This window comes from Saimiri boliviensis, chromosome 15, assembly GCF_048565385.1.
Source record: "Saimiri boliviensis isolate mSaiBol1 chromosome 15, mSaiBol1.pri, whole genome shotgun sequence".
In the NCBI taxonomy this organism is placed as follows: Eukaryota; Metazoa; Chordata; class Mammalia; order Primates; family Cebidae; genus Saimiri; species Saimiri boliviensis.
In genome coordinates this window covers 88,708,082-88,734,919 of record NC_133463.1, presented here as the reverse complement: position 1 = coordinate 88,734,919, position 26,838 = coordinate 88,708,082, and the positions used below count along the sequence as shown (strand labels likewise).

Genomic DNA, 26,838 nt, shown 5'->3' with positions numbered 1-26,838 from the left:
TGTTGGCCAGTCTGGTCTTGAACTCCTAAGCTGAAGCGATCCACCTGCCTTGGCTTCCAAAAGTGCTGGGATTCCAGGTGTGAGCCACCATGCCTGACCCCTTTATTTACTTTAATAAAATTTGGGGTTATTTATCCATTGTAAATGGACCAAAAATAAAAAAGAAAGAATGGAAACCCTTGTTGTCATATAGCTTTATGGTCTATCCTCAATGGAACATCCAAAGTAATTATTTTTAAATGAAAATTTACCATTACCTTTGTGTAAGTTTCATGTATGTTTTATTTACTACAATATCCTGGCACATGATAGTCATTTTATAAACGTTTGTTAAATAAATCAATGAATGCCTAACTGTTAAATACTATGTTAAACAACCTTAAATCATTTAAAAGTATATAACTCATTAAGGTAGCATAATTGTTCATTTGTATATTTTTATAGCTTAAGTATGAAAGGACAAATTAAGTTAGTATTGATATGGAGCTGCCATTGAGTTCCTTTTGTGAAAAACACTTCACTGAGTCTGACAAAAACACAGAGTCAGCTAGGCTCTGAGAGTAAAATTACTTGCCTTTGGTTACCCAGCTATTAAGTAAACCTAGTCAGTTTCGCCTTTGTCTGTCCTCTGCTCCATTTTCTTTCGCATGCTATCAAAGACATTTGGGTCCAGTTGATAAATTTGTGTAGCTGTTAGAATATTCAGAAGAGACCAAAATAAGACACAAAATCTCATGTGGTAGCCAAAGCATAGAGTTGACATATGCAATACATTATGGAATAATTTAGGATTAATACTTTCTATTAGAAAATGTGAACATTTTTTATATTAAAACCTGTACTTTATTCTATTGCAGAGTAAGACGAAGGAACTCATTAATACAGATACAATATTTGCACAAAGAAAGAAATCCGAATTCAGCCTAGGTTTTTAGTAGAAAATTAACATGGAAACAAATTAATGTTTAGAAATCAACTTTCAGAAGTCTTTTTTTTTTTTTTTTTTTGAAAGGATCTTGCAAATTTTCTGGTCCTGGATATAATCCACAGTAGAAAAAGAGAATGCGGCCAGGCGCGGTGGCTCAAGCCTGTAATCCCAGCACTTTGGGAGGCCGAGGCGGGTGGATCATGAGGTCAAGAGATCGAGACCATCCTGGTCAACATGGTGAAAGCCCATCTCTACTAAAAATACAAAAAATTAGCTGGGCATGGTGGCGCGTGCCTGTAATCCCAGCTATTCAGGAGGCTGAGGCAGGAGAATTGCCTGAACCCAGGAGGCAGAGGTTGCGGTGAGCCGAGATCGCGCCATTGCACTCCAGCCTGGGTAACAAGAGCGAAACTCCGTCTCAAAAAAAAAAAGAAAAGAAAAAGAGAATGCAACACAATGACAATGTTACAACAAATCAGGATGCATGTGAATCTATTGTGGCTCATACTATAGATGCAAGGGTAAATGAGAGGTGGTTCCTGCTTGTTAATCTTCATTCTAGTGGAGAATGACTGCACTGTGGAAGAATTCACAAGTTGTAGGTACAAACTAAAGCTGGAGTTTTAGGGGCTGGTAGATCTGAATTTTGAATCCTAATTTAATACTAGCTTAACACAAAGTTAAATTTTCTGATCTTTATATATAACAAGACTAATAAACTTTACCTTGAAAAATCATTGTAAGGATCAGAAATATATGTAAAATGCTTAGCGAAGTATCTGGTCCCTGGTAGATACTCCTTAAGTAGAGTTATTATCTACTGCTATCATTTCGATCATTCTTTCAGGCTTTTTCTGAGGCTATAAAATGGGGGTGATAGTAGTACTCACCTCAAGTAATGCTCTGATGATTAAATGAGATATTACATATAAATCTACTTGACAGGAAGCTGAGTATATATACTTTATAGAAACTTTAATGCTTGATAAATTTGATTTCACAAATGATAGCAATTCTGATGGGAGTGAGTGGAAGAGAGGTAGTCAAGAAGTGTTTTATAAGTGAAATGAACAAAGTGTGTATATAATTCTAAGTCTTGAAGCCCAGCCTCAGGATGTGACCACGCTCAGTGGCTTAAGAGAACACTGTCTAGAGCAGGCGTCCCCAAACTACGGCCCACGGGCCGCATGCAGCCCCCTGAGGCCATTTATCTGGCCCCCACCGCACTTCAGGAAGGGGCACCTCTTTCATTGGTGGTCAGTGAGTGGAGTACTGCTGTATGTGGCGGCCCTCCAGTGGTCTGAGGGACAGTGATCTGGCCCCCTGTGTAAAAAGTTTAGGGTTGCCTGGTCTAGAGGCTAGATAACAGGGAGCATTGAGACACTGAATAGGGTTTACTTTCTCTTCGGCAGCAGGGGAGCTGCTTTGGGGCCTGAGATAAGGACGCCAGTCTGTGGTGATGCCTTATTCTATCTTGGCTCTATACTCTTTGCAGAATACTTTGATCACATCAGGCCACAAATAGATTTCAGGCCGTGATCATACAGCTCTGATAATCAAGATTAAAGCTATAGGAAAAACAACTCTCAGAACTTTGAAAACGTTCTCATAAATTAGATTTTTTAAATAAAGATTATTAAATTATAATTTCCTTTTTTCGTTTTTATAATTAATATCAATTTTGTTTTGATCATGAAATATAGCATTTGATTGTTTTTTCTACCTGTGAATCATGTTTAAAAATTATGGCAATTAATCTTCAAGATTAATTGAATTTCATAATGGTGCGTTTTTCTCAACATGCAATTAGTGGTCTGCAGTGGTTCCTCTCAAATCTGCATCAGACAACTAAAAGCCACTGAATGTTTTTATCTGGGAAGCTATGGTATTTTTCTGCCTATCTAAATACCTATCTTGGTTTAATTCTTGTGCCTTTATTTTGTGCTCAATAATAAACCTACTTATGATGCAAAACTTTGCTTTTAGATTTAGACTTTTGTTTTGTAGAAACAAGAGCCAATTGATGTTAAACAGATGGTTCTAGACCTAAAGGTTTTTACTTAATTGAATGGATTAATTCAGTTCCAGTTGGTAAGTCTAAAGTGACTGCTATGTGGAAGGAGTAGAAACTGTTACTCCTTGTAAAGGATGGAAAATATATATGGAAAATTTATATACAGAGGTACCCACCGTCCAGTTTGATGACTCTTCATTCATTTGTCTACTCATTCATTCAATAAATATTTATCGAGCATCCAGATCTAGATGCTAATGCAGAAAATAAGCAAAAGTTTTGAGATGGAATAGTGTTTAGATCAGAAATAGCACGTAGTTGTCCACACTAAGTGAGGGAACATTTCTTCCACTTTAAGAGAGCGGAATGAGTAGATGCTTATCCTTTTTTTTAAATGCCTGTCAGGTTATAAATTCCTGGTAGGTTAAAGAGAGTATGCCCCCTGATGTCTTTTTTCTCTGTAACAAAGAGATGTAGCAAGCTTACTGGAGGAAATACGAAATCAGTGATTGTAGAGCTTCCTAGGCAAGTATTGTTCAATTTCCAGACCATTTTAACTGGCTGTTTGAGATTTGTCTTCTTAAATTGAAAGTGGAGTTGATGCCATGATTTATCTAGCTGCTCATCGAAGCAGAAGAGGGTGAGTGGGCAGGTTCAACATGGCTTGGGTTTACCAAGCAATTCAAACAGAGGGATAATGGGAGATAGAGGAGCTAGGTGTCTTTGCCAGGGACCGTCAAAATGAGGAACCATCCAGTATGAAGTAGATAAAGATTGGTGTGGAGTGAGAGGTGAGTTAACTGGGGATGGAATTCTTTTAACAAATGAGATAGCTTGCTAAGAGGCAATCATTGAAGAACATGATGTTTGAAAATTTTTTTAGGGCAGAAGTGAAGACATTTTTAATGTAAAGGGCCAGAGTAAATATTTTCGACTTTGAGGAATGAGACAAAATGGAGGGTATTATGAAAGGACTTAGAGAAAAAGAGAGAAGACAGATTTCCACCAATTTTTGTGTTGATAAAATTCATAATATAATAATTGAGTATAGTTTTTTGTAACACAGGTGTGCTACTGAAGAGAATGGGATGCCTTTTACAGGAGGTGTGGATAACATTTCATGTGAGGTTCAGAATGGGTACTCTCTTTCATAAAAATCAGTTGCCGATTTTAGTATCTTCAGGCTAATCTACAAGGAGATTTTACTTATTTCATCTTTGAAAATGTCTTCACAGTGACAGGTACTTGAAAGTATTGATACCACTCTTTCAGCTTTTAAAACTGAGTTTATTCATTGTTTAGAAGACATTTAAAGAACTCTATTAGAGTCTGCTCTTTTTACCTTAGACTTTAAGCTTGTATTACTTTGCAGATTAATCACTTAAAATTGATGGTTAGATGGAAACACCTCAATTGTACAGTTAAATGGATTTTGAAGTATGTAAATCCTTTGCTTTTTCATTAGAGTCCAAAATATGCTGCTGGAACTGCAGTTTGAGGTCAGAAAATACATCTGTTGCAAATTTTCATAGAAATGGAGATTTCCCTTGTTTTCACTTTTGACAACATGGGCAGGATTTGGAGTAGCGGAAGGTTGTTATGATTCAGACTGTATTCATTGTTTCTTAATATTCCATTTCAGTGGTCATAGATTATATGAGCTTTTCTTAATAGGAGACTGTTTTATTTCTGTAATTATTTTTTGATATAACTCATGTTTACATCTTTAACATCTAGCATTATTACTGACACAATATGAAGTAATATGAAAGGTACTCAGAAAATATTTATTGGATGCATATATCTAATATTTTTCTTTTAAAACTGTTCTTTTTCCCATTCCTTTTGTTATAGGTGAAGAGTGATTATATGTTAGAGATAGCTGATCAAGTGGACCAGGAAATTGCTTTGAAGTTGGGTTGTCTAGAAATACGGTAAGATGATAACTATACATTGAGGCCTTTATTTATCAGTATTTTTTTAATTATTATTTTTGAATATTTTTCAAGTATTTTCCATTTCTTCTTAAGGATTATCAGTAAAATATGGAATAAAATTTGAGAAAATTATGAATTATTAGGTTGATGCAAAAGTAATTGCAGTTTTTGCCCTTAATATTTATTTATTATTCAGACGCCTCTCCCTCAGTTATCATTTAACAGCTTAAACATTCCTTATATATACACATAAAAATTTGTGTCTTCCTTGATTTTAGGCGATCATACTGGGAGATGCGGGGCAATGCACTAGAAAAGAAGTCTAACTATGAAGTATTAGAGTAAGTATTACACATCTAAGCTATACCTGCAAATATGCAGAGCTTAAATTATTTTTTAGTTTATCTTCACTTAAAATTAAATACTGATTCTGAAACACTGTTTCATCTGGAAGATGAACAGAATCCTCGATGTGTTAGTAAACATTTAGATTTGTTGATTGATGTCTTAAAGCTAATATTTGGTATGGCCTGTTAACATATGTAATACTCTTTTCCTCTGTGTAGATTTAATTATAGCAGGGTGATATTTCCTTTCTAATTTATATTGAATTTAACAGCTGCTTATAAATTGCTTATAAATTATTATTCATATTCTCTGTATTAGTTACTACAGATTGTTTTTGACAATTGGAGATATGGGATTTACTGCTCATGTATCAGAAAGTCTAACTAGAAATTTTTCCAATAATGAAATTAATTTGTGTATTAGACTGTTATATTAGATTGTATTAAATTAACCCAACCTGGAGTTTATGTCTTGGGAGGCTAGAAGCCCTATACTTCATTTTTTTCATAATTAATTTAGCAAAAGATAATTGAGCACTGAGTCCTTTGTAGCTAAGTGCTGGAGATTCAGAAATAATACAAAATTTTAACCCCCAGGACGCATTCTGCTAGAAGGAAGATTCTCAGCCGAGTAAGCAAAATTATAAAATAATCAGTTGGGTGTTTGCAGAAGAATGGTACTTGACGTGTGAGGTGTTTTCACATGGAGATGTTATTTAACCTAAGTCTTAAAGAATGAGTGATTACATGAAGTGTGTTTATGTAGGATTTGTTGCCTGGGAGCCAGGAAGCCAGTCAGGAGGATAAATCAGCATTTGCAAAGGCACAGAAACATGGACCATCAGGCAAAGGTTAGAAAACTCTAAGTTGGTTGGGGATAGAGAGAATACCATTCTTATGAGGAAAAGAGGGATATGTATACAGGGGCCAGGTTATAACCTATCTTCAAAGGATCTGGACATGGCCTTTGAGCATTGCTGACTCACCGTTTTAAGCAGGACAATTATGATGAGATTCGCAATTTAGAATTCCGTATTTGTGAGGTTAGAATTATATTAAAGAAGATTAAAAACAGAAGCAGGGAGCTGGGAAGCTGTTCCACCTTTCTTGTCCATGTGAAAATGATGAGGCTGTGAGATAGAAGGAAGCAGGGGCCATGGAGACAGGGCTGGTAGAGTCAGAATCTGTGTAACTGGAGGCTGAATTTGAATCAAGGACAGGGAGGAACCCAAGGAATCTCTTGGTTTTCTGTCATGGACCACTGTGGATACCAGTGACAGAAAAGAAATGTGCTTGAGGGGAAAGAAGACAAGTTATTTGGAGCATGCTGATTTTTAGTTCTAAGGGAACATTCATGTTTTTTAAAATGAAAAGGGAAAGAGAAATGTTGGTTTATTTCATCTGTTATAAAATCACTAATACCAGCAGCATTAAAATAAAAATCTCTTATGGTACCCTTTGCTTAGATCTTGGTTTCTAGTACCATTCTTCAGTTAAAGGAACCAGAGCTCCTTGGAAAAATGCAGTTCTAGGGAGCGGAGGAAAAATACAAGGGTGAGCCCTAGAGCAGCTTGTAGTGCCAGAAAGAAGTGCTCAAAAAAAAAACGAGGGGTCTGCATCAAAGGATGAATGAGCGGTTGGAAAGAGTTCCCAGTAACAAAAGCTGGAACAATTAGAGCAAAAAATTAAATTGCGTAGTATTAGATTGTAACCCAAAGTATAAATTAAATACCCGTGAGTCCGTAGTAGAACTTAAAGGAGCAGTGACAAATTTCCTCTACAGAAAAATTTCAAATAATTTATATAGATACCCTCTCTCAGAGGAGCTGGAGCATAAAACTCACTTCTAACATATGAGCTACACTTAGTGGCTTGTTTCTAAAGAGTATAATAAGGAAAGGGCATGTTGGGGGAAAGTAACGTTACAGTGAAGAAACCTGACAGGCGTGACCTCAGCCAGGTGATCAAAGCAATATCAACAGTAATCAGTCCTGTTGATAGTGTGCAACCATGATGTAGTGTGTTGAGAAGGCCACTTTACCTCTGTGGCCTTCCTCATAACAAAAAAACCATTAACCTCAGTCTAATCATGAGAAAAAACATCAAACAAATCCCACTTGAGAGATATTTTACAAAGTACTTAACCAGTAGTCCTCAGAACTGTCAAGGTCATGAAGGAAACAATGGAAGTCAGAGAAACTCACATATCCAGGAGTAGCCTAAAGAAACATGATGATTATATGTAATGCAGTGTCCTCCGTAAGATCTTGGAACAGAAAAAGGATTGGTAAAAACTGATGAAATCTGTGTAAATTATAGAGTTTGTTAATCATAATATATCAATACTGGTTTATTACTTGTGACAAATGTACCAAAGTAATGCAGTATATTAATAGTAGGGGGATCTAGGTGTGGTCTGTACAGGATACTCTCTTTGTAACTTTTTTGTAAATCTAAAACTATTGTAAAATAAAAGGCCTACCTTAAAAAAAAAAAAAAAAAAAAAAACCTGATGGGAGAATGGAGGTCAGCAAGTAGTTAGAGAGGATCTAAAAAGGTACAATAGATGGCGAATAGTTAAGAAAGAAATACTAGTTCAGTGGCCTGGCTGAGTTACACAGAGAGAACTCCAGGAATACATGTGATTATCTTTCAGGGTCACTATGGAAGCGTATCCTAGTGTAGTAGTTGGGGGAAAAAAAAGATGTGAATTGTATTGTACCCTGTGTCTGCGTGAGGCCAAGATAGGAAAATGAAATGTGACTGAAAGATAGAGTCTGTGTGAGAACCAGAGGTATACAAAGGAATGAAGAGAACCAGACATACTGTCAAAAGGATACGGAGTTACAGGAAGAGAGATGCTTGAAAGAAATTTTCGTGAATAATGCATTGACATGTTTTTAACAGCCAGAATAGTTAAAGAAAATGAAGAAGCAGATTATCTGTCAACATGAATTAGTGAATGGTATGTTTGGAGAAAGGAATTTTAAGTTAAAGATCTGTTTGAAATGAGAGTCAAATTTTGCATTTAAGTTAGTGTAAATGTGGCTTATTTCTAGAAATTACAGAACTTTAGATGATCGGAGAATAGATGAATAGGAGAGGACAAATTAGGGTATTAACCAGTGCCTTCAAAACCTTACATAGTTTTTGTCGGCGTTAGTGAAATGGAGAATATGAGAATTGCTATATGTAAGTAAGGGCTTGTGATTATTATTACTTAAAAACTGAAGAACTAGGCACAGCATGAGTTTGTAAATTAGATCCTTCTTAGAGGATTGTGTGGGAAGTTGAATGATCTATTGTTTGGAAATGGCTGTTTCATCTTAGTTAATTTATATGTGTGATATTTAAAGTAAGTAAATACGATAGTTAAAAGAAAGATGAATCTTTAGGTTCTTATAGTTCTAGGTTCCTATAGTTCTGAGATATTATCATTCTCATTTTGCTGTATCCTCTTTCTATATTCCTATGCTTTTGCTCCACTGTAGTAATTCTTTACAGTTATACAACTTGTATGAATTCAGTACCCTGTCTCTATATGAGTAGATTAATTGAGTGACCTCTTGAAGCAGAATATCTGGGTTCAAGTCCTTATCCCACCTTGACTACTCTGTTTGCTAAGTTTGATTAGTAAGCTCTTGGTGTCCGTTTCCAAACATCTGTAAAATGGGGATAATGGTGATACCTACTTACGTATGGGATTGTTGTAAGGAGTTAGATTAGATAGTAAGTATCAACTCTTGATATGAGTTGATAATTCATGTCAAGTGCTTAATATGTATTGCACCCAACACTGAGTAAATATTAAATTATGATGATTATCCATGGGAGATACTGTCAATCAGGATAAAAACCAAACTGTAGAGTTTCCTTAAAGAGCATTAAGAAAAAATAATAGGAAACAATATCATTATTCATCTGTTGATTTAATTTTGACCCCTTTTAAAATGATTTTTGTTTTCAAAGGTAATAATACATTCTAGTTAGAGAAAAAATTTACACTGTCAAATAAGAAAAATTCTTCAACTCCTCTCATTTCCTGTTAACCACCATCATAGTCTTAATAAATATCCGTATAGCTCTGTTTGAACACTTGTGTGCACATACAATGGATAGTTGTAATATGAGTAGAATGATCCTATATGCATCTTGCTTTTTTTTACTCAACTTTATGTTTACTAGATCTTTCCATATGACTAAATATAAATAAACATTAGTATACTAGTCCACCCAATGAGTTTATAATACTACATTTAGACAGCCACGTAATAGGGGACATTCAGTTCAGGTTAATAACAATGTAAGGCATGGGGCCATTTTTTGTTGTTCATTTTCGCCTATATGATCGGCAACAGATGATTGCTTGCTTTATTTATATTAGTTTGATTACTGGTAATATTAAAACTCTTTGCATATGTGGCCGTTTTTAATTCCTTTTGTATAGTAATTGTTGTAAATGAGCTTTTCTAATATGTTTGTTTTTTCTTTATTAATCTTAAGAAGTCTTTGTTGTGTTAACACTACCTTGTAACGTTAGTTCCGTATTTTCTTTTCCGGCTTGTCATTGTCTTTCAACTTTGTGCATATGGCTCTCATCATATAGGCGTTTATCTTTCTTTCTTTTTTTTTTTGAGACGGAGTTTCACTCTTGTTACCCAGGCTGGAGTGCAATGGCACGGTCTCGGCTCACCGCAACCTCCGCCTCCTGGGCTCAGGCAATTCTCCTGCCTCAGCCTCCTAAGTAGCTGGGATTACAGGCATGTGCCACCACGTCCAGCTAGTTTTTGTATTTTTAGTAGAGACGGGGTTTCACCATGTTGACCAGGATGGTCTCGATCTCTCGACCTCGTGATCCACCCGCCTCGGCCTCCCAAAGTGCTGGGATTACAGGCTTGAGCCACCGCGCCCGGCCGGCGTTTATCTTTCTTTAATGTAGTAAAATAATATTTTCAGTTTGCTTTTTGAGTTTTAAAACCCGATTTTTAAAAAGGCATTCCAGCACTTAAGGTTGTTAAATGTTTGTTTTGAAACTTTTGTGTATTCATTTCTGTTTTTACGTTTTCAAATGTGTGGATTTTAAAAATACTTTCTTTTTAAAGTAACTTTTGGCTCAGTGGCACTATGGTCAGACAGCATAGTCTGTCTGAAAACAGCTTCTCAACTTCTGTGGAGATCTCCTTTGTGTACCCTACCCCCAAGTGTTTTATCATGAAAAAGTTTCAAATATACAAAAAAGTTAAAAGACTTTTCCAGTGAGCATCTATGTGTCTGTTACTTGAATGCTACAGTTATTAATATTTTATTGTATTTGCTTTATGTGATCAGTTCTTAGAAATGTTTTAGTGTGGTTTAAAAAATGCATTTTCTAATCAAGCTTGTTAACATATCCATCTATGATAATGACTTTGCCAGTTTCTTTCTATAAGTCTGTTAATTTTTCCTTTATATTTTGAGGTTCTTTTATTTAAACATACAAACAATTCTTGGTAAATTGAATCTTGCATCATTATGTAGTGATCTTCTCTATACCTGATAATTTTTTTTGTTGTTCTAAAATCTGTTTTGCCTTCTTTAGGTTAGCCTTGACCTGGTTTATACTTTCCATTTTTTCACTTTCAACTTCTCTGTGTCCTTACTTTTTAGGTGTGTCTTTAAAAACCGTCATAGTGCTGGATTTCTTCAACCCAATTTGCTAAGTGTTTCTTTGAAGTGATAGGTTTAGTACATTTATATTTCTTAGGATGCACAATATATTGGACTCACTTTTATTATCTATTTCTAGTGTCCTAGAAATAAACTGTGTGAGGGTGCATGTGCTGTTTATTTCTTAGTTGGTATTCTTATTTCACATTTTCTACTGTAATTACTTGGAAATTTATAAACATCTCTACTCCTTCATTAGTTACCCTTATATTTAACCTTCTATATTAACTTAACCAACTCCAGATTTTAAACTTACCTAACCTTCTCTTAAACAATACAAGAACCTTGAAACACTTTAACTCTCCTCATCTTCCAATTTACACATCATTTTTTCCTGTTATTTGAGTTATGTCTTTTCAAAATTCAAAGTCCAAATATTAGATATTATTATTATTATTTTATACAGTTATTATTTTTGGCTTTCTTTCCCTACTCTTTTTTTTGGGGGGGAGCGGGGAGTGAGACAGTCTTGTTCTGTTGCCCAGGCTGTAGTGCAGTAGTGAGATCTCGGCTCATTGTAACTTCCAACTCCTGGGTTCAAGCGATTCTCCTGCCTCAGCCCCCTGAGTAGCTGGGATTACAGGTGCCCACCACCATGCCTTGGTAATTTTTGTGTTTTTAGTAGAGATGGGGTTTCACCATGTTGGTCAGGCTGGCCTTGATCTCCTCACCTCATGATCCGCCCACCTTGGCTTCCCAAAGGGCTGGAAGTACAGGCACTTTGGAAGGGTGAGGCAGGCAGATCACGAGGTCAGGAGACCTCGCATTTGGCCATATCATTTTATTTCTTAAACATCCTTTATTGGGCTAGGTGCAGTGGCTCATACCTGTAATCCCAGCACAGTAGGAGGCCTGTGTGGGAAGATGGTTTGACCAGCATGGGTAACATAGTGAGACCTCATTTCTACACTTAATTTTAAAAATTAGCCAGGCCTGGTGGCATGTAACTGTGTTCCCACCTAGTCAGGAGGCTGAGGCTAGAGGATTGCTTGAGCTCAGATTGTTGTGACTGCAGTGAGCTGTGATCATGCCACTGCACTACAGCCTGGGCAACAGAGCAAGACCCTGTTTAAAACAACAGTAACAGCCATTTTTGTATCTCAGACAATCCTTCTGGTATGCTTTTCCTTTTATTCCAAATATATTGTTCAGCTCATTGGTTTTTCTCAACACTGTAAACATACTCTGTTATGACTAGAAATGTCTGTTGACGTTTCTTTGTGGCCACTCTTTCTTTTAGGATCCTTTTTCCTACTTTTAGGATCTTTTTTCTCCTCTTAGTCTTTTCCAGTTTTATTCATGTCTTGTGCTTCGATTTCTTTTTATAAATCCAGTTGGAAAAAGACATACTTCTCAATTCTGTAGATGCATGTTTTCCATCTGGAAAATGTATGCCACTATCTCTTTAATAATCAACTAGTGTATTTCTGATCTTTGCTCTCTTTTACATTTTTTGTAGTCTCCATCTCCCTTTGTCTATCTCTCTGGATTCTCTCTTTTTTGGGGGGGGGGGGGGAATTTTTATTTGGATTTGTCTTTAATTCTCTAATTCTCTTAAGTAGTATCTTTATGCCATACCTTGTTCACTTTTTTTTTTTTATTCTACCACTTATATTTTTCATTTCTAGACATTCCATTTCATGTGATGTAATCTGCTTCTTCATGCTTGGTAACCTCTTGTATGCCCATCTGTGGTGTTTGTGTCATTTATTTCTTAAAGTGTTTTATGTGTAGCTGTTTTTCTGTTTTGTATTTGACAATAACCTTGAGGTACTGGGTGACTCGATCTCCTGTTACTCTGACTCTCACCCAGGCCACCAAAGTGGCTTGAATCAGAGACTCGTGGTCCCAGACTAGATAAGCTGAGCTTCAGGGGCTTCATTTCCACTGCTGTGGTTTCTGACAAGAGCCAGGGAATGATGCCACTTCCACTTTCCTAAGGCCCAGCCTCATTGCCCAAGTACCAGGTTCATCATCCCCACCTTGCAAGTACCCTCAGAACAGAAACCCAAAAACAGTTTCCCTTCTGCCTGTCATGCTGTTTGTCTGTGCTGGGGACATTCTAGAAACTTGCATGTTTATCACTCTGTTGCCTAAACATTCTTCATTGTAGCTCAGTCTATCTTTCTGACACTAGTTTCACTTTTTCTTTTATTTAGACGTTTTTAATATGTAGTTTTTGATGATAAAATTCTGTTTTTAAATCTCTCTCTCTCTCTCTTTTTTTTTTTTTTTTTTTTAAATTTCACCCTTGTTCTTGAAAGGTAGCTTAACAGATGCTGGTCAAGCAGTCTTTCTACTTTTAGCCTCCCAATGTGCTGGGATTATAGGTATGAGCCACTATACGTGCCCAGTAATATTTTAACAGATTAATAGTTAAATTTTCTCAATAAAGATCTTTTTTTTTTTTTTTTTTTTTTTTGAGATGGAGTTTCGCTCTTGTTACCCAGGCTGGAGTGCAATGGCGTGATCTCGGCTCACCGCAACCTCTGCCTCCTGGGTTCAGGCAATTCTCCTGCCTCAGCCTCCTGAGTAACTGGGATTACAGGCACACACCACCATGCCCAGCTAACTTTTTGTATTTCTAGTAGAGATGGGGTTTCACCATGTTGACCAGGATGGTCTCTGTCTCTTGACCTTGTGATCCACCCGCCTCGGCCTCCCAAAATGCTGGGATTACAGGCGTGAGCCACCGCGCCTGGCCCTAAAGATCTTAATAAGTATCACACTTGGTCCTGTCTTCCATTGCGGCCATTGTAAAGGCTGATGCCAATGCTTGAGGAGTGGCCTGGCTGAGAGGATGTGCAGGGAGTTGCAAGCATATCATGGCTGTCCTACCACAGGAGCAACTGGGGACCCTAGTGGCCCTCATACCTCAAGGAGAGCATTGGCATTGCTTTTTCCTAGTTACTTGAAGCCATTTAGAAATTTATATATTTCTTCAGTACAGAGAAGAATTATATATAAATGCAAAATACTGCTTGTTCCTTATTAGTTCGTTTCATGGTTCTCTTTTTTCTTTCTAATAAGAAAGCTCGTGAAATAATCCCCATACTTTATTAGATTTTGGCAGGAATTTAAAAGTCAAACTCAGTTGTTTACAGCCTAATGCAGAATGCCCCTTCAACTTTACTGTATTTCTAAATAACTTTTTTTTTTTTTTTAAGACAGTCTGGCTCTGTCACCCAGGGTGGGGTGCGGTGGTGTTATCTCACCTCACTGCAACCTCTGCCTCCAAGGTTAAAGTGATTCTCCTCAGCCACCCAAGTAGTTGGGATTACAGGTGTTTACCACCACACCCAGTAAATTTTTGTATTTTTAGTAGAGATGGATTTCACCATGTTGGCCAGGCTGGTCTCAAACGCCTTACCTCAAGTGATCCATTCGCCTTGGCCTCCCAAAGTTCTGGGATTGCAGGTGTGAGCCACCACACTCGGCTATAAATAACTATTTTGAATTATACTATTACTGTTGCTACTACTACTATTACTAAGACACAGTTTCTGAGAGTGAGAAAAGTATTATTTAGAAAATTGAGGGTGTTTTCTTTAAGCCAACTAAAGAGTTCATCAGTCTTTCTTTTCATGTCTTTCCAATCTAGGAAGAACCAAGGTACCTTTTCATAGGCAAAGGAAAACTGTAAGACAGTGAAGTCCCTTAGCCCCTGTCCCTGGTATATTACTTCCTGTGGGCTTTCACAATGGGTAACAACTGGAGTGTAAAAGAGACTTTTATTTATGTCTTTTGTAAATAAGAGGTGAGGAGGAGAGAAGGCAGCTACCAAAGGAGGTCAGATATTTTGAGAAAAATGTTTTTCATTAGCCTTTAAAAGTACATTGCCGGTACTGACAAATCAATACAGTGTTAAAATCAGAATTTTAAATATGGCATTAGAGAAAGAAGACCCTTACCAGTAATTATTCCTCAAACTAGAGAACTATAACGTGAAATTATTTTAAATGAATCATTTAACTTTTCACTTCTGTTTGATTCCTTATTAAGTGGTTTGCCTTTTTTAGAAATTTTAAATCATTTTTCATTTAGTATATTTTGCTATAGTGGTTTGTGTAATTGTTTCTCTTCCCTATAGGGAATGTGAGCTGCATTCTGTTGTGCGGGGACTACAATTTCATATAGTATCTGACATTTATAAGGCATTCCATAGATATTTCTAGAATGAATACATTTGTGGTTTAAAATTAGCTGAGGTTAATTATAATTGTACTTTCTTGTTTTCACTTTTTTCTTCATTTTTCTTGTCAACAGCAGTCAAGTTTATCCTTTAGCTACCCATGATAGATATCAAAAAAGGGAATGCCGGTAGATTTGGGCAGGAATTGTTGGTTGCCTCACTGAGACAGAAGTTTCTCTCTCATATAAAACAAGTCATAGACAATCAGTTTCTCAGTCATTGGGTCTACAGGCTACTTTAATTTTACCATTTTGTAATCCATAGCCATCTCATGGCCTAAGAGGCTGCTGAACATTACCCATCGCGTATCTACTCTAGTGCGCAGGAAGGAGGAAGAGATGGGCATTCTTTTTCTCTTTCTCTTCAAGGACACAAATACGTATACAGTAAGTCTTCACTTAACATCAATAGGTTCCTGGAAAATGTAAGTGAAATGACATAAGGTGAAACCAGTTTTACCATAGGCTAATTGATATAAACAAGAGTTAAGTTCTTCTGGAATATTTCTGGTCACAAAAATATCACCAGCTTCTAAACAGAGACCCAAAACCCTTCTAATGTTAAATGTTGGAATAAATATGAGCATACATTTAAGAAAACTGATTTTAAAAAACCAGATAATTATTTGTCCAGTTATTCCAGTTCAAGGTTGTGAGTGGCTGGACCCTGTCCCACCAGGGCAGGATACCATTCTCTTCACAGGGAATACTCACTCCCGTCAACCCATACTCACTCCTCCTGGGACAATTCAGACACACTGGTTCCCCTAACATGCACATCTTTGGGATGTGAAAGGAAACAAGTAACCATAGAAACCCCACACAGACACAGGGAGAACATGCACGCTCCATACGGTGACCTAGCTGCGCATCAGTTTTTTGTCTCATCAGCATTATAATGAAACAACATTAAATAATAACAATGTTTTTATGAACCTGCTGTTTAGTACTTTCCCTCAGAGGGACATAGGACAAAACATATTCGCATGGCCTTACCTTGCTACAGAAGAGACTGAGGAGGGCAGCACTGTATGTACCTGACCAAAAAGACAATGTCATCCCCAGGATGAAGGGGAGAATGTCATTGAGAAACAGCAATCTCTGTTGCAGTTAGATCATTTTAACATTGTTGTTAAGAGGCTTGAGTAGGCCGGGTGTGGTGGCTCACGTCTGTAATTCCAGCATACTTTGGGAGGTGGAGGTGGGAGGATCAACTGAGGTCGAGAGTTATAGACCAGCCTGACCAACATGGAGAAACCCCGTCTCTTAAAAAAAAAGAAAAAAAAAGGCTTGAGTATAAGTTAGAGGTGAGTCTCTACAGACTGTTAGAGAAAATCCTTACATTTAGATCTAGTATATATGTGATAAAGAAATGCCAATTCTCCATTATAAACAAGTTGTAAAATTGCTCTTTCCTAGTCCAAATGATAGCAATACCCCTGTAGGATTAGGTAGAAACAAATTATTCATTACATTTTAAATCTCTTTACTATGTCCTAGCTGTGTCCTGCTACCTAAAGGTTATGAAGAAATAATATTGCTCTAGAATGTATCACTTTGTTCTCCCATGAAAGAATTCAGTGTGTTAGTACCTCTATTTTTAAACTAGTGAAACTGACCCAAATATGTGATAAATACCATAGTAGCTCGGACCCAAGGAGATATTTTTCTAAAATCAGTTTTCATTAAAGTACTTTCTACTTCCATTATTGGATATGGTATCTCCTAAAATGTAAAAAACCCTGTAACTATGATGATAAACCGTCTGCTCATCGTAAACATGAGGCTTAACAAATAAGTAATACATGCTATATTTATTCAAGTGTCTATTGCTTAATTGTTAATTGTGAGCAGATTTATTGAATGCTATTCTATTTTCTGCAGTTTATAATACAATAACTATTTAAGTAAGTTGAAGTTTAATTGTGCAACAAATTTGTATTAGAGTATAATTTAAGTGTTTTTCTCTATAGCCTTTTTTGACTCGGGAAGCAAAGGGTAATGTTAATTAGTACACTTTGTTCTTATACTAGCTATGTTTCTATAAGATATGGTGCCCCATGTATCCCAGAGATGCTAGAAAACTTTGTTCTTTGCTCCTATTTGTGGGTTCTGTTTTGTGTTTTTTGTTTTGTTTTTTTAGAAAATGCACACAATAAAACATTCCTTGCTTTTTTTAAAAAAAAGTGAAAGTACCACCGTATTATTTATTTCTTAATTAAATATACTCAATTCTGACAGTTTGGAGAAAGAATAAAATAGGGATACTACAAGAAAATGCATATTTAAGTTCATTTTGGTTGCATTTTTGCTTGGGCTTTAAATATTTGAGGGATTCGAAGTTCGTTTTGGTTGTATTTTTGCTTTGAATATTTGAGGGATTATGTTCACAAAATATTAAATGGGGTCACCAGACAAGGTCAGAATCTTCTCAGAAACATTGCCAGAAAAGAAATAATGTATCCTTGACATAATAATTCGCTTATAATAAGGTTAGTTTCTTTTTATTTTGTAAAGAATGTTGATTCCTATCTGAGGCTTTTTTTTTTTTTTTTTTTTTTTAAATTGTCTCACTCTCTCACCCGGGCTAGAGTACAGTGGTGCAATCTCAACTTACTGCAGCCTCTGCCTCCCGGGTTCAAGGGATGCTCCTGCCTCGACCTTCCTAGTTGCTAGGACTGTAGGTGCCTCCCACCATGCCCAGCTAATTTTTGTATTTTTAGTAGAGATGGGGTTTCACCATATTGGCCAGGCTGGTCCTTAACTCCTGACCTTGTGATCTGCCCGCCTCAACTTCCCAAAGTGCTGAGATTACAGGTGTGAACCACCAGGCCCGGCCCCATCTGAGACTTCTAAAAGCCAGCTGTGTTATGAATTTGTGGATATGAATACACACATGCAGGACAAGACCACAGGCTGGGAGACTAGATGGGCATCGTAGAGGATTCATCTCAGTGAGGCGGGGATTACTGATGGCAGTCAGAAGGTGCAAGTGGGGAGGTTCCCTCCTTCACAGCCTTCTTTCCTGGACCATTCTGGATGGCCACTGTAAAGGAGGAATATGAGGAGGTACACAGTCATCGTGCCTGAAATGTGGGAGAGCAGAGCTCTCTAAGGATTTTCCAAAAACGCTAAATGGCAACAGGGATCAGTGGAGTGATGAATGGGATTTTGAGGTTTAGCAAAAGAGAAAGAAGACCCCATCAGTCAGTAGTATTCTAAATCTTTCATTTAAAGGATAGAGGTCAATTAAACATTAAGAGAGTTCTGGTTTAAAATTGGCCACAAAAACCTTACACCTCAATGGCTAAATGTATTGGTTTTAAACTCTTACCTTGTAATACCTTTCACACTATGTCATAGTTAGTTTTTTTATATAATTATCTCACTTAAGAAAAGGGAACATATTAGTGATTTTTCTACCCCATGATCTGTTATGGTGTCTACTGTGTCATACAGGTCTCAGTGAGGAAGTAAGTGAATACAGCCTCTCTTTCTTTGTAGCTTCAAATCTAAATAATTTGAATCTTAGCGAATAGATCACAGAAACTTTTTTTGCTATTCCTGAGAGAGATGTAGGGAGAGTAATACTTAGAAGCTCTCTGCTATATATATATATATATATATATATATATATATATATATATATATATCCCAACTAAAGGCTGTTTAACATACAGCTCTCTCCTGTAAGATCTGCTGCCTTCTGCATTGTCATGGTAGAACTGTCTACTCACTATACCTTCTTTACCCAGTCTTTCTGAGCAAGGCAGGAACCTTGTGTGGTTGTCTTTGTGGTAGCTGTGCACCTATCCCCAGTGTTCATGCATTTCACCCATCCTTGCACTTACTGAGGAGCCTCTGGGCCCACAGCACCAAGCCCTAGAGAGTCAGGGTGCCTGAAGTCCTAGATTCATTGCTGTGTCCCAGCTCCACCCATTGCAGCTTTCTACGACAATGAAACTCTTCTGTGACTGCCTCTTCTAGTTTGGTAACCACTAGCCACATGGGACCGCTCATCACTTGAAATGTGATGAGCATTGTAATTGGGAACAGAATTTCTAATTTAATTCAACTAATTTAAGTATAAATAGCTACATATTACTAGTGGCTGCATATTGGACCACACAGTTCTAACCTAATAGTGTCTTGCCATCTGTGTATAGGTTCAAGAGGTTCCTCTGAACTGATGTGGGAATCTGAGCTAGTTTTTTATTACATAAGTTTAACTCCATTTAGAAAATAGCTTTTGACAGTTAATATAAGGAATTACTGTATGATAAAGGCTAGTGATTATATTTTGTTTATGATGTGTAACTTGTACTTGTTGTTTTATTCACATAACAGGACAGTTGGGTAGAGTTTGGGCTCAAAGAAGGTTTTTATGCCACTTGAAGCAAAACTGCTACAGTTTAGAGTGCACATTGTAAACTAGTCCCAGACACACAGCTCGTGGAGAGAGGCGACCTCATATTAAAAGTGGGACAGCTTACAAGTCCCTGCATGGTTTCCTAAGGCTTTAAATTTAGGTATCTGTAATAGGCTTTCCCTAAACACTTTGAATGTAGTATCTTAGGTGTGTCTCAGAGTCCTCTATCATAAAACCTGAAGTTCGGCTGACTACTTGATTAAATTAAAATGTGTTAAAAGCAGTGTTGCAGAATTTTACTGTGATCTTGTGTACTTGAGCCTCATTTTTATTTTCTCAACTGCCAGGTATCAAAAAAGTTTTAATATATGGACAAATGTTACAAATTCTCATTACTCAGAAGAGGTTTAAGAAAACCTAAACTGTATATATGCTAAGTATTGGCCTTAAGGTTTTGTTTTGTTTTAAATGGTGTTGTCTTCACCTTTGAAGTAAAAGCAATACCTAGTATTAGTCTTTATTTTAAAAAAAATGCTTTATTTTATTTTTCTTGAAACATACAACTTTGGTTTATCTTTAATTTTCTTATTTGTGACAGCAATGACTATGGTAAGTTCTTTAGTTCTGCCTGGCTCTGAGAAAAATAGATGTGTAACTGGGTTGACTAATAGCAGTTGACAGCCACACAGTGGAGGAGAGGACATTCCCTACCCTGGTCTTTCCCTCAACCAAATATTGACATGCCCAGTTGCCTTCTTAAAATTTCTGCTAGAAGGGCATGCATGTATACCTTGCCCAGCCTCGTATGTGTACAACAGAACTGTTAGTGCCCACCCACCTTTCTCTTCTCTGTGTGTGGCTTCAGCATTCCCTCACACCTCATGTCCAGTCACTCATTCCTATTGCCTCTTTGTCCACAGTAGCCCCTGAATCTCATTGCTCCTCACTGCCCCTACTGTCCACCAGCAAACCTCAGCTCCGGCCATGCCTCCCTCTGTATTAAACAGTGAGACACAGGGCATGTGAACCAGAAGCTGTCCAGACAGCAGCGATTTCTGAGGCATTCTGGCAGAACAGAAACTGCCCCCTTCATGTTCCAGGAACTTCATAAACTGTCTTACTTAAACCTCAGCACCACTGTGTGGTAGTAGGACTTCACAACCCCCACTTTACAAGTAGAGGTTCACAGATGTTAACAGCAAATAGATCCTATGGTAGAGCCAAGTTTCAAATTAAGAACTCTGAGGCCAGGCCCAGTGGCTCACGCCCGTAATCCCAACACTTTGGGAGGCCGAGGCAGGCAGATCCCTTGAGATCAGGAGTTCGAGGCCCACCTGGGCAACATGGTGAGATCCTGTCTCTGCTAAAAATACAAAAAATAGGCATAGTGGCACAGGCCTGTAATCCCAGCTACTCGGGAGGCTGAGGCCTTGGAATCACTTGAAGCCCAGGAGGCGGAGGTTGCATTGAGCTGAGATCAGGCCACTGCACTCTAGCCTGGGTGACAGAGTAAGACTGCATCTCAAAACAAAAACAGAAACTCGCTGATAGGAAAATAAGTGCTTGCAATTATGGAATAGTGACCTGAAAATGTAGACAGAGGCAGAAATGCTCAAGAATATTGCCTTGTAGATTTCCAGAGTGTCTATCTTTTGTTACCAATTTTGCTACTTCCCAGTAGTGATGAGCATCAAAATCCTTAAAATGCAAAGACCTTGTGTTTTTAAGAGGCAAAATGAAAATGAAGAACTTGTTTGAATACTTTTTCCCCTTTGTATCCAGCTGTCAAAATACATAATGATAGTTCTGTGAAGGGAAGTTACAAACAAAAGTGACTAGAGACAGAAGTGGAAGACTAGTGTATGAATTAACTGATGGGTAAAACAAGGAAGTAATACATTACAGAAGCTGAGAGAGAATTATAGGACGTAATGAACGTAATAATAGCAGAATGAGAAAGAATGAGAACTGAGACCAGTTTTGGATTTAACAGTGGAGGAATTCATTGGTTTAGGTACTACTAATAGTTAGAATATAGAATAAGAGATTTAAAATGTTGTATATAGTATCAACCAAATAAACTGACATGATGTCTATGCTCTTGTTGATAATGCCAGCTAACTTACAGTTACGGATGAAGACGTCATCCTTGTTTCTTGATACTGTATATTTAGTTTATTGTTTCGTTATGTGATTCTGAAAAGAGACCTGTAGTTTCCTTTTCTTTTTGATCCTTTCATTATGTCTCCTGACGTTTCTTAATGTCGGCAGAGACATTATTTCATATTACTAGCACACTAGTGACACCTACTGGCCAAAACACCTGAGTAAGTTAGTAACTAAAATACAAGGAAAAGAATCAGCTATTCTTTCCAATCTATTTTCTTGGCCAGAACGTTGAAGTTCTTGATAATAATAATCAATTTAATGTTGTTGCCTGACTTAAAGAACATTGCTGCGATTTCCAGCATTTCCATACATTCACCTTTTTGATCTAGAGCAAATCACATAACTTTCTGGGTTTTTTTCTAATGTGAAACTGAGATAAGTGAATGAGTACCTTAATCGAAAAAGTCTATTTTTTAAAATAGTCAACTTTTAGGATAAACCTAAAGGATTTATTTCTGTAACTTCTAAGGTATATCCTGAATCACTTATTAATCAGACTAGCTTATTTTCTCTACAAGTACAGTATTACCCAGTTGAAACTGATGTTTATAAGAATAACCTTCAGGTAATATCTGGAAAAGGACAGTTTTTAAATATTTTACAAATATTAATATTAAATTATAATAAAATTATAGTATTAAATTTTATAATTTACAAAGAGGGAATATTTTAAAAGCGCTTTCAACAATAAGGGTTGAAAAAAGAAAAAAACCAAAAGGATTTCTATTTAAACCAACTCATATTCATGTTTTTTGTACACACCTAGAAAATGATTTGTCCCATCCTTAATGTGAATATGCTGGTAAATCAGAGCTTTATTATATTTGTTTCCTTCCTAAATAATATATGGAAGGATATATAATTTACAGTGCTTTTATGTTCTTGCAAGTTTGTCATTATATTAATTGATTTGGTGGTGTTATTTGTTAATATGCTTTTTTTTATATTTCAGAAAAGATGTTGGTTTAAAGCGATTTTTTCCTAAGAGTTTACTGGATTCTGTCAAGGTAATTAGAGTCTCCTTTATCATAATAAAATAACAAAATTATGCCAGTACCTTTTCCCCAATAGTAAATTGCTTTTGGGAAAGTAAAATGCAGTTTCCTTCCTTACATGTAAAATACATGATTTAAAAAGCTGACATTTATTCTAGTCACATTAATGGCAAATAGGTTTTTAGTATAGCTTTCTCTCATAATACATGGTTTTACTTCTTGTATTTGATACTCAGCTAAGCACAAAACTGAAAAAGTTATGTGCACAGTTATTCCTGTCATCTAGGTCTGTACAGCCTCAAATATTTTAACATGCAGAAGAAAAGGAGCAATATGTAAAATAATCGTGGAATTACTAATATTGTGTGTGTGTGCATGCGTGCACATGTCAGTGCATTTTGAAGATCTTGTCTTTTGTTTAATCCCTTTGGATGCTTCCTCACATTAGTAGCTTTGGAAGAGCCTCAGTTCTTATCCTTCCCTTATCCAGCATGGAGAGCACCTTGGAATTGGGTGGAGGACTCTGAAGTGTCATTCCCCCAGCTGATCCAGAGCACACATCAAGATTTTCAAGCACAGCAGGGGACACAGACTTTAGGGTTAAGACAGGGTCTGGCTCAGATGAGCCCTGCCATTTTCTAGACTCAAGGTCTTAGGCCTTGTTTCTTAATGAAGAAAATAGTATTTTGTAGGGTTGATGTGAATATTTAACAGGTTAGTAAATACATTACTTACCATAGTACCTATCACATAGCAACAGTAGCTGTTACTGCTCTTTTTATTACTACAAAGATCATGTTCTACCTCCCATCAGCTGAGGCCCAGCAGGATAAGACATATGTTATGAGAAAATATAGCTAACTTTGGATAAATTATTTCATCTTTTATTATTTCAGTTTACGCATTTGTAAAATGGGGATAAAACCCATTTCTAACACATGGGATTAATATGAGGATTAAATCTTAGACCAAAAGAGAGAGAATGGTTAATGTCATGTTGACTGTCATTGGGTTGGAGTGTTGGTGTAATTTATCAGATGCAGTCTGTAACAGAAGCTCTGTGTTCAGATATCTGGATCCTGCTCTCTGTCAAACCCATTCAGAATAGGACTGTAAGGATTAGTCACTGCTTCCCTGAGTCCAGAAAGTATCAGTATCCCTTCCTTCCTGACATAGCTTCTTGATAATCTAGGGGGAAAAACAGATATAAAAGTGTTGGCTTTAAAATATAAAGCATTTTACAAATGCAGTTAGAACTTCTATTAAGAATAGTACAGGAAAACTATACTCTTTATTTCAGGCTCTTTTTCTAGTGATCCTACTCGACTTTTTCAGTGTTCATTCAAGTTTCCTGATCTGGTAAGGAAATACTACAGTGAATTATTAGGAAAAAGAGCACATTCCATTTAGTGTGGTTGAGGATAGGACTACAGATTGAGACAATGTCTCATTCCTTAAGTAGCCCACAGATAATTGGCATGAGCCAGTTAGAGTCAGATTTGACAGAGAACAGTTTTAAATGGTTTGGCACAGTGGAAGGGGAATGAGAGAGAATGAGAGTTGTTTCCTTCAAGAGAGCTATTAGGTGTGCATGGCCCATACTCTTGGAGTTGGGAGAATGGGTGATTCAGTTTGACCTGGAATGTTGCCCGTGTGGGAGCCGAGAAGGTATGGGAAGACCCTTAAGTGGAAAGGATGCTGCTGTGCATAAACCTGCAATGAGGAGGAGGATAGTGGAGACATTCAAACAAGTGTAAGCTACAGTTTTAGTGAATTTACATTGCTATTGGATAGAAGAGTACTCTATCCAATTTATGTAACATCAGTAGTATTGGTCAGTGGTTTTCAGTTATAAAGCACTGAGTGACCTCAGAATTATTGCAAGGTCTCCTCAAATCTGTATGTGTATAAAACAATTAGGAAAAGTGTGACTTGTCATTTAGGAGTCCAATACCTTCTAGATTTTTAAAGGATCCCCATACTCAAAACAGGGAACCACAGGTACAGGTCACAGGTGCCATGGTGTGAGTGTGCCAGAGTGAGACAGATACCCAAAGAGGTTTAGTAGAGGACTGGCCCTGTCTCCTTCATGACTAATCCTTCTAAACCTCTGCTTGAGTGTTCCCTCTCCTACTGTTTTCTATGCTAAGTGGAAATGGCAAATACTCCCTTTTATCTTGGGACCCTGTTTAGTATCTTAATTTTTAATTCTACTTTCTTTTTTTTGAGACAGAATGTTGCTCTGTCACCCAGGCTGGAGTGCAGTGACACGATCTTGACTCACAGCAACCTCCGCCTCCCAGGTTCAAGCAATTTTCTTGCCTCAGTCTCCCAAACTAGCTGGAATTACGGGCACCTGTATTTTTAGTAGAGATGGGGTTTTACCATGTTGGTCAGGCTAGTCTCAAATGCCTGACCTCAAGTGATCTGCCTGCCTTGGCCTTCCAAAGTGCTGGCATTGTAGTTGTGATCCACCTCGCCTGGCCTCAATTTTTAGTTACATAGTTTTTTTACTTGTTTGCATTTTATCTGCCTTTCTCCACTATATTTTAAGATTCTTGAGAGCAAAGACAGTATCTGTTGCTGTGTCCACTCTACTCCCTGTTTGGCATTGTACCTGGTACATAGTAATGTTTGGTAAATCCTACTTGAATGAATGAACAACAATTTGATGACTAAAATCAGGGAGATACTTTCTGGACAATGTGAACAAAAGGCAGAAAAGATTAAGTAAGGATCTTTAGAAGATAGTAGAATGGAAAAGCTAGAGAAGTTTCTTTCCCTCAGTATGCCTTCTCTACTGTTCTCCACACCCCACCCCCTCAAAATAACCCTCCCCTGCACAGGATTTGTTTAGGTGTCCTGGGGTATCTTTCCAAGCTATCCTTTAGGCTTCCATTGCCCTGGCCTTTGCTGCTGAATTCCATGTACTTTTATTTCTGCCATCTTGAGCTGCACCTGGCTATCAGGTAATTTCTGATAGCCAGAGAGGCTCACATTCTAGAAACAGTGAGTTCTGATAGCCAGAGAGGGCTCCCATCGTAGAAACAGTGAGCCCTCTCTTTTTCTAGGCTGACTCTCTCGGGAACAGCAGTCAGACAGGACCAGGGGGTTTTGGTGGAGTACAGTCATTATGCCATCATTGTGCACTGTAACTAGGTGTGGGCCTAACTGCTGAGATAGGAGTTGAGACGGATTAGGGATTCATTGCAGAGTGTGCAGCAAGGGGAAGACATGATCTCTTTTTGGATTTAAAAATATAAATCTGAAAGCAACATGGAGCACAGATTGAAAGCAAAAAGACCAGAACCGAGAAGAGTTGGAAGGTGATTAAAGTAGATGAAATATGCAGTAATCAAGGCCTGGATGGAATGACTTCTGTAAGAATGGCAGGGAAGGATGACTAGGAGGACTTGAAAAACTTCTTTTTTTTTTTGGAGACAAGGTCTCACTCTGTTGCCCAAACTGTAGTGCAGTGGCATGATCTTGGCTCACTGCAGCCTTGGCCACTCGGGTTCGAGTGATTCTCCTGCCTCAACCACCTGAACCACCTGAGTAGCTGGGATTACAGGCATGGACCACCATGCCCAGCTAATTTTTTTTTTTTTTTTTTTTGAGAGATGTGGTTGCCCAGGCTGGTCTCAAACTCCTGAGCTTAAGCTGTTTACCTGCCTCCGCCTCCTAAAGTGCTGGGATTACAGATGTGAACCACCACGTTCAGCCCAGAAAACTTTTTATAAACCAAATAACGGTTGTGCCTTTTGAGCAATTCAGTTGTTGCTGATTTTGATGTAAATAGAATTAGTTTTAGCTACTGTTAGATATGAATCATCAGATTTCTGGAGTGGTTCATAAATAAGTTTCTTAGAACTCGTTTCTCACATGAACTTTTTAAAGAAGGCAATTGTTGTAAGTTTGTGTACTAAATAATGTGTATTTGGCTTAGGAATTAATATTCTTAGCCCAAGGTTTTTTCATATTCTGCATAAATTCTTTGAACATTGCACTGATTGCTATGAAACTACTATAGAATATGTTGCCAGTATATGCCCATAGGGCTAACAACTGTAGTACAAGTTAGGTGTTGTCTAGAAAGTCCCTTCTTCAAAGCGATTGCCAGTGAAACTTAAGCTAACTAGAAGTTAGCACCAGTTTCTTGTTTCTTCTGAAATAGCTCTATAG

The 26,838-nt window shown here is 37.3% G+C and overlaps 1 protein-coding gene across 28 annotated transcripts in view; it reads left to right on the top strand.

Moving 5' to 3' along the window:
* PTK2 (protein tyrosine kinase 2) overlaps positions 1-26,838 on the top strand; it is a 353,655-nt gene that overhangs the window by 153,826 nt on the left and 172,991 nt on the right. For 25 of the 28 annotated variants that reach the window (XM_039464853.2, XM_039464846.2, XM_039464842.2 and 22 more), the window contains 3 exons: positions 4,797-4,876; positions 5,158-5,220; positions 22,614-22,668. In XM_039464853.2, the coding sequence (XP_039320787.1) occupies positions 4,797-4,876; positions 5,158-5,220; positions 22,614-22,668 (198 nt within the window). Of the gene's footprint in view, positions 1-4,796; positions 4,877-5,157; positions 5,221-5,240; positions 7,469-22,613; positions 22,669-26,838 lie in introns of those variants that run through there. The other 3 variants (XM_074387211.1, XM_074387210.1, XM_039464854.2) reach the window with 2 other exon arrangements.